Below are 8,953 nucleotides of genomic sequence, written 5' to 3'. Positions count from 1 at the left end.
TTGCAACTCGTATTTTGTGCCTTTTTGGTTGGCCCACTAAAGTCATTGCTGTTTTGAGGATTTTGGATGTCAACAACAGCCAAAGCGCGCAACTTTAAAGTTGTGCCGCATTCCATTTTGGGCTTTTTTAAAATACTTTTTCTTTTCGGGAATCTTGCTGTTGTTTTGTTGTGTGCCTTCAACAACAGCAACATGTTGAACAACAGCAGCAACAACGTCTCCAACAACAACTTTAAAGTCATGCAACTTTCCGTTTTGTGCTTTTTTTCTTTGTCTTTTGGGGAATCTTGTTGTTGTTGTTGTTGTTGTTGTTGTGAGCCTTTAAGTCATTTCAGACATTTCACAATTCACTTGCATGAAGACCTTTCCATACCATCTGAACTGAGGACAACAACCACAACCAAATGCAGGGCTAGGGCTCACAATATTTTCTTTCTTTCTTTCTTTCTTTCTTTCTTTCTTTCTTTCTTTCTTTGTCTTTCTGTCTTTCTCCTTTATCATTTTTAACACTTTTGCCTGATGAAGAAGGCAGCAGAGCTTCAAAAGCTTGCAACATGGATTTGGTGCCTTTTGGTTGATGCAATCAAGGTTTCCCTGTTTTGTGGTTTTTGGGTGATGCTGTGCTTTCCTATATGGCCCACAGGGCCACCCCTGGATATGTTTTTTGGGAGAGTTTTGTTGCGTTTCTGCACTGTAGCTCCGGATTTGCAAAACTCAAATCTCACTCCCTGAGATCTTTATTTGACTCAGCTTCAAGCAAGAGGGGAAGCTGGTGCCTTCCAGGTTGGTGGGGCAATAAATCCAGTCTGGTTTTTACTCTGAAATTTGAGCTCTCCAAGGTGCTTGCGCCTATTCCCACCATGATAGGTCCAGCGTCATCAAAGCCTTAAAATTCAGACTAGTGGTCGGAGCAGATCCATCATCCCATGGAGCTTAGGGGTCTCATTCCCACCTCTAACATTTCCCTTTTTTCTTTTCCTTTGGGGTTTCAGGAGAAAAGGAAGCGCCAAACTGAGATGGAGAACAAGCGGCGGCAGTTAGAAGACGACCGGCGGCAGTTGCAACACTTAAAGGTATGAGACAAAGCTGGCTGTGGGGCAGCTTTTTCTCTCGCTCGGCTTAGACTGCAGCTTCCATCATCCCTTGGCCAACAGAGGCGATGGAAAAGGATGAGGAGAGCTGCAGTTCAAATGTATCTGGAGGGCTGTAAATGATTCTTCCGAGATAAGAACCATTTGCAGCCCTCCAGATGCATTCAAATTGCAGCTCTCCTCATCCTTTCCCATTCATTCCCTCTGTTGGCCAAGGGATGATGAGATTTGCTATATGACTATCTCTGGAGATGTTTTTTGGAGGAATTTAATGGTGTTTCTGCAATGTAGTTCTGGTATAATATAGTTCTTTGAGAATTTAATTTAAAACCAGAACCAGGGAGAACCAGCAGCCCGACTGGAAAGGAAAACAGAGTTTATTTAGCTGCAGCGTCTCCAGACGGAAATACTTCCAAATTTCTGGAGCTCAGATGCCAAAGTGAACCAAGCTTTTATAGTACTTTGAACAAAGAAAAGTACAAATTACATTTTATGGGTTACATATGAATTTAAACATATATACCCCTTCACTCTTGCTGGATGGCAATTCATGCATCTGACCTGCGTTTCTCTATCCCTCGTGGTACCCATCGATCAAACCATAACCTATAGTATGTTTTTCTTTTACTGTCTCCAACTGTCCTGCATTACATCCTTTTGTTTTGGATAATAGCTTAAAGCAAGAGCCAATTCAGGGCCATTGCATCGGATTTGCGATAATCTATTTTAGTATTTTATATTCTCTTTTCACGCCCACTTTTGTGTGTGTTTTAACTGGATTGTTTTTTTAACTTGTAAACTGCTTTGTATTCCAATTTTGGGGGGAAAGTGGGATATAAATAAAAATGATGATGATGATGATGATGATGATGATGATGATGATGATGATGGCCTCTGCCACAGATAGAATGAAGGATTTGGCTCCCAAACTGGGGAGGAGTGGCATTTCCAGGAGAAGCTGGTGACTCCCAACTCAGTGGGGTTTTGAGTCTGTGCCAGGTTTTAGTCTAAACTTTAAGATTTCTTCCCAGCAAAGGATGAAATGAAATTCCACCATTTCCCACCATTAGAATTTGGAGTTTCTGAACGCTTGGGATCTTTTGCGGGAAGAAAAGGAATAGAGCTCCAAAAGTTCCCACAATGTTATGAGACCTCTGCTTATTGCATGGGGAAAGCGGCATGCTTTGCAATTTGCGTGGATTGAGAACCTGCGCAAACTGAGAAGAAAATGAGCACTTTTTCCACCTTGGGAAAACTATGCAAAACAGAAATATATGTGATGTTGCAGGCTTTCGTGGCCGGCATCCATACTTTTTTGTGGGTTTTTCGGGCTCTGTGGCCATGTTCTAGAAGAGTTTATTCCTGACATTTCGCCAGCTGGCATCTTCAGAGAATGCTGGCATTGAAGAAAGTGCAGTGTGTGTGTGTGTGTGTGTGTGTGTGTACACGTACGTACACACACACACTGTTGGTTGAGAGGAAATTGATCAAGAGTATATATACCCAACTCTCTTCCATGCCAGCATTCTCTGAAGATGCCAAAGTCACAGATGTTGGCGAAATGTCAGGAATAAACTCTTCTAGAACATGACCACATAGCCCACAAAAAAATAAAATATTTGTATTTACAGATAGAGAACAATATATGAAAGTGTTGCCTATGCAAGTGTGCTGCTTGTCTGCTTGTTGGTGTCTCTTGCACTTTCATTTCCGTGCCCATTTTACAGTTGTACAATGTTTAAAGTTGGGCTACGTACACCTCATTTTTCATCTATAAAATGCCATAGGGTACATCTTACCTAGACTGAAGCCGAAAGTAACCATTTAGTCTTTTTTTCCTTCCCTTCACATTGGCTCCAAGTCCAAGGCTTTGAGGGAGAGATGGTTGCTGGAAGGAGCCCCATCGTCCACAGCAGAGGAGGGGAAAGCCATGAAGAAACAGATGGAGGAGGATGATCTGAAGGCGAAGGAGCTGGAAGAGAGCATCCAAAGGTAATGCTCAGTGTGCAAGGCTCATGACAGTTGTGTGTTTCATATTACACACTCCACAATGGCACCCAGTCTCATTGACATGTGCAAATTGGACTACAAGACTCAGAATCCCCCAGCCAGCAGAGCTCACTGATGCCAGATGGGAGATATTTCTATTTCCACTGATATTTCTTTTAAATCCTATTTTCATGTTCACTTGGGTATGTTTTTAATTGTATGGTTCTTTTCAACTGTAAGCCGCTTTGAGTCCCAATTTTGGAAGAAAAGTGGGATATAAATAAATTAATAATGATGACAAGAATAACAGTGATAATAATGATGATAGCAACAATGACAACAACTGGGAAGGGGAAACTCCATTTTTCTTGTTGTGAAAGCGTTTTAGGGTATGGCATTCAGACATTTTGTGTCATGGAAACACATACTGTATTTCCGATGGTCTTAGGAACTGAGATGAAAATAATTTCATGGTTGGGATCACCACACTGTGAGAAACTGTATTAAAGGGTTGTGGCATTAGAAAGGTTGAGAACCACTGCTCTAAAGAAAGGATGCTTCTCCGGTAACATGATGCAGACAACTCTGGCGCAGGACAGGCCCTGAGATCTGATCAGCTGTAGATGCTGATTCTGTATTATGGAGATTTAAATCACCTATTGCTTCCTTTCCCATGAAACAGTGACAAACACCCAACCAACCTCTTCTTCTTATTCCAGGTTAGAGAAGGAACTGGAGCTACTGGAAAATGGCATTTCAGCCTCATCCACCAAAGAGAACATGGCCGAGGAGACCCGAGAGTCAGCCAAGGAAGAGAAACTGCAGCTCACACCAAAGGTCAGCCTCTCCCCAACCTCTCTCTTGCTCTGTGGTCAACCTTGCAGGGTCGTTATGTGGAAAAGGGAGTCCTGGCCAAGGATAGGAATCCACACAGGCCTCAAGCCAATATCCTCTTAGGTTGCATCTGCATTGCAGAAATAATGCAGTTTGACACTGCATTAACTGCCATGGCTCAATGCTGTGCAACCCTGGGATTTGTAGTTTGGTGAGATCTTTAGCCTTCTCTGCCTGCTGCCACAAGAAACTACAGATCCCAGTATTCCATAGGATGGCACCATGGAAGTTAAAGCGGTATCAAACTGCATTCATTCCGCAGTTTGTGTAGCATAAATACCTGCATGCAAACAAATGCCACAGCAGCGCAACTCCCATGCAGAATGGCAACACGAGTGGGGTGCCTTTGTGCAAAGCCCAGTACACGATACCCGGCCGCAATGGAAATGGGATGATGCACCACCACCACAATGTGGAATCCCAGTGCAAAACAGAGGATACACAACTGCAATGGGAAGTTTGGATGCACAACCTCAGTGCACAATTTGCAAAGACAAGGCGCAGCTAAACATGCCGTCTGCACAGCTCTGCTTCTGCTGCTGTCAGCAGAATGTGTATTACTGTGTAATAATGACATGTTGGCCTCCTGTGACTTGTGCGATTTGCATGTGCATATGACCTAGCAGAATTTTGTCCAGCAAGTGCTTGTGTATATGAAGCGAGAACGCTGGGGTATTGTGTGTTACCACTCCAGAGAGTTCCACCCTGCTGTATACACACACACACACACACACACGTGTGGGTCTTTACAAGAGGGTTCAGGGGACTGCTGCCTGACTGTGTGCCCACAGAACAGGGTGAACTTTGTATTTTCTGCTCTTGTGGGCACATTTGCTAATGCATGCACGTTCTGTCTTTCCACAGACTGCTGTGGGCTCAGCCAAAGGTAAGTGCACCATCCCTGGATCTAATCTCCCTTTCAAAGCAAAACAATGCCACACAACAAATGCTAAACCAATAGGAACAAACCACAATGTGCCCAAGGTTGACACAACCAGGTGCTTATGGAGTAAGAAGCCAGGTGGACAATGGGACCTAACTACCCACGGCCATTTGGGGGTGGATTAGAGGGAGATTGTAGAAGTCCCTGGCTATGTCCCAGTAGCCAAATGCAAAACAGCCACCCCAGCAGCTCCAGAAGACTTCTGCTGGTGATTTACTCACTTTGTGTCTGGCTACAGGAACATAGCCAGGCATTCCTCCAATCTCCCTGGGCTCTCCGCCAAGCTCAAGGTGGCTGTGGTTCTATGGTAAGTCCTGGATGTGGGGCAGTGAGTGACCAGCTGTAGCCATAAGGATCTAATGCGCTACAGCCAGAGGTGCCCAAACTTTGCTTCTACGGGTATTTTGCACTTCAGTTCCCAGGAGCCCCAGCTCTCATAGCCAATGTCCAGAAATTCTAGGAGCTGAAGTCCAAAATGCCTGAAGAATCAAAGTTTATCTTTGTGCTCCACTGAGCCATACAGGGTGCTGGACAGCAACTGATTCAATGGGATCTGCTCTTGTGGATCAGTGTACATTGTATATCATGTACCCTGAAGGCGCTATATAAATTAATAGCGACAGTGGTCCAGTTGTAGCAAGCAATTGGATTTTACAGTACTGGGGATCATGTTGGCACAAACATGGTGGCCGTCATTTCTTCCCCTCTTTATGTTGCCAAAGCTGCCTTGCATCCCATTGTGGGGAAAAGGCGGGATATAGATCCCATAAATAAATAAAACTTTGGCGCTCTGCATCTTGTTGGAGTACAGCCTCCATCTGCTCTCCCCAGCACTTTCAAGGATAAGGAATGCTGGTCAGGGTTGCCAGTTCAGGACCATCCCAGGCCCTGAGGTTTCTGGGCCAAAACTTGAGACCTTCAGACAGCTCCTGGTGATGCCATTAGGTGTTAATGCATGAAGTATGAACCACAGTGGTTCAGAGCTTGGCATTCAACCACATACAAGAGAGAACACATGTTGATATTTAGAAATTTAAAAAGAAATCTTAAGGCAAAATGAAAGGATTGATGTTCCCCATCTATTTATGGAGATCTGATTGGGTGCCTGCAATCTAGCCTCTTTGCTTCTAGCCAGAAAGTGGATGCAGAGCAGAGCAGAGAGTGAGCCCTGGGGCTAACAACTGGATGTTAACTAAGGGGCAAAGCAGACTGGCACAGTATGCCGGCTTGGGGGTGGCGTGGGGGCATGGCGTTTAGATGACACATGTCCCAACACCGCCCCAAGTTGGCGTCACGCCACCTGCCCAACTAGAAGGTGGCCAATGTTGCAGTGTGCCAGTGGCACAGCTTTTATATGCTGCACACCACAGGAGTGCCAAAAAGCCAGTGCCATGGCAGAAAAGCTGTCCTTTTTCCACCTCAAAAAGGAGTGGCATTTTGCTGCTTCTTTTTGGGCCCCAATCCAGTGATCAAAATGGTGGTGTCAAGCTGCCCCTTTAGGGCCATCTGTACCGGCCTTAAGTAAATCCATAGACTCCCTGGAAGCACAAAACCCAATTAATCCTTGCAAATTGTAGCACGCTGCTGCACTGCTAGATGAACTTTTGCATTTACATTTTGTCAGAAATGGGTGGTGGTATTCACCTGTGTCTGTTTAAAATGCTGGAGCTCAATGGAAGAGATGGAGTGAGTGAAACAAGTCTCAGTGAGAGAAGGAAGCCCCAGGTTTTTTTAATAATTAATTTTTAATTGTTAAATTAATTTGAAAATTTTTAAATGTTAAATTAAAAAAAATAATTTCCTAAGTTCTTTAAAAAATTAAAGACAGTTTTTTCCAATTTTTTTACTTTAACCCCTTGAAGCTGTGCACATGGAAATGCATTTAAAGGCGGTGTGTACAACAGTGTGATTGTCTAGGGGAATTAAAATTTCAGGAGTAACGTGAGTATAAAAAACATGACAAAGGATTGTGTATGGTGTGGAACGGGAGGAAGTTAATAGGGGTGGTGGCACCATGAGTGACTGCACCGGGTGATGCCAACTGGCTGGGAGTTGTAGTTCAGGATTATCTGGAGTTCCCACACTGGAAGCCTACATGGTACCAAGCTCTGATGCTTCAAAGCATTTAATCTCCCCTGTTCTCTCAATGTCTTTTTCTCCTTCTGAAGTAGAGAGCAAGGTCTCCAACAGCCCCATGAAAGCAGTGGACAGCGGCGGGATGATGAAAGCCGGTAGGTTGGATTTCATTTCCCCCTTGCTTGGGAACTACAAGTCCCATCGTCCTGGGCCAGCCCTGTCCTGCCCATAACCGCATGCTGCTTCGCCTGCATTTTTCTTTTTCTTTGCCAAGGGACTAACTACCTTGGGGATACCTTTCCCCAACACCTGCAAATCGCTCTGGGGATCCCAAAGGATAGGAGAGGGGCTTGTGGGGTGCTGAGTTCGAAGTCTCCCCTGCCTTGCACTTGGAAAAGGCGGCTGTTTCCCTTCTGCCTCGCCACCTGCCAGCTGACGCTCACATCCAAACTTTGCATAGTTTGAACAGATGTGAATAATTCATTCAATGATGCTAGAACACGATTGGTAATGGAACATGGCTCTGCTATCTGTTTTCTGTTCTGCCTGAACAGAAATTGCCAAACTACAAATCCAAAGATTCAATGGGATGGATCAATGGCACTTAAAGTGGTGTCCAAGTGCTTCATTTCTGCAGTGCATCCTAAGCCACTTTGGACATCTTTTATTTTTAAAGAAAGTAAGCAGTGCTCATGGCAGGATTTTATTTGGACTTTCAAATTAATAGGTTTGCATTGTTTAGTTTCAATTTCGCAGACCAAACTGGTGCTTCAGATGGATCCATTTGTTATTTTAGACTAATTGCAAAATCTAACTGAAAATTTAAGACGGTGTGATTTACTCAGGGGATTGATTCCAACTTCTGGAGGCAAACTAGGAAATTTGGAATGATATAGATGTGTATTCCATTATTCTCATTTCAAAATCTTCTTCAATTCTTCATTCTTATATTTCTTATATTTCAATTGCAAAACTATGCGGAAACTTTAAACTGCCACGTGTAATGACTTCTAATTTACACTTTGACACATCACATATTTGAGCTACAATTTCTCAGCCAATACCCACATTGATTGGAGAAAATCTGAGAGTTGTAGTTTTAAAAAAAGGTAATGTGTCCAAATTCTGGACTGCAACTTAGGTCTGAAAAAGGCATGTTAACAAAATATGGTGGTTCACGGCAGCCTGAATCCTATTTGTAGTTCTAACAAGACAAGACCCATGGAATGAATGGAATTCAAGAACTGATTTACTGGCTTATTGGTCAGGATTACCGATAAGGTAATTTAAGGCATGCAGATGACACTGTGCTACTAGCAAAAAGTCGCAGAGGATTGGAACGACTATTTCAGAAAGTCAAGGAAGAAAGTACAAAGGCAAGGTTACAGCGGAACATTAAGAAAACAAAAATAATGAGCACAGATGATTTACGATGGCTTCAAAGTGGTTTAAAAAAGAGACTGAAATAAAGATTTGCCATCTCTTGGCTCAGTCTTAAACCAGAATGGAGACTGCGGTAAAGAAACAGAAGAAGACGAGGACTCGGAAGGGCAGCCATGAAAGAACTAGACAAGATCCTGAAGTGTGAAGGTATATTATTGAATACTGATGTTAGAATTGTCCAAACCATTGTATTCCCCATTACCATGTACGGATTCGAGAGCTGAACAGTGAAGAAAGCAGAGTTCAACGAATACCGTGGACGGGCAGAAAGACAGATAAATAGGACTGAGAGCAAGTCAAGCCGGAACTCTTCCAAGAAGCGAAAAATGACCAAATATGGAGGCTCTGTCATACTTTGGGGATATCATGACATGATTCCTTTGAAAAGATGATGCTTGGTAAGGCAGGTGGAAAAAAGGAGGACCATATTGCAGGTAGATAGGTTACCCTGAAATTTACAGGGATTACATTATTTCACTGCATTATTTCTGCATCCTCAGTGAATTCTAGGATTTGT

At 43.5% G+C, this 8,953-nt stretch overlaps 1 protein-coding gene across 1 annotated transcript; it reads left to right on the top strand.

Moving 5' to 3' along the window:
- Positions 1-992: 992 nt before the first annotated feature.
- Positions 993-8,553, top strand: LOC121917701 (paralemmin-1-like; the record flags this gene model as incomplete). The annotated part of the gene is made up of 6 exons (XM_042443825.1): positions 993-1,073; positions 2,953-3,083; positions 3,800-3,917; positions 4,839-4,860; positions 7,086-7,148; positions 8,486-8,553. Coding segments are annotated over 6 exons (483 nt in total), but the record flags the coding sequence as incomplete, so codon positions are not given.
- Positions 8,554-8,953: the final 400 nt, after the last annotated feature.

Source organism: Sceloporus undulatus, unplaced genomic scaffold, assembly GCF_019175285.1.
Source record: "Sceloporus undulatus isolate JIND9_A2432 ecotype Alabama unplaced genomic scaffold, SceUnd_v1.1 scaffold_232, whole genome shotgun sequence".
Taxonomy (NCBI): domain Eukaryota; kingdom Metazoa; phylum Chordata; class Lepidosauria; order Squamata; family Phrynosomatidae; genus Sceloporus; species Sceloporus undulatus.
Note: the sequence above shows the minus strand (reverse complement) of the source record. Positions and strands in the feature narration are given on the sequence as shown.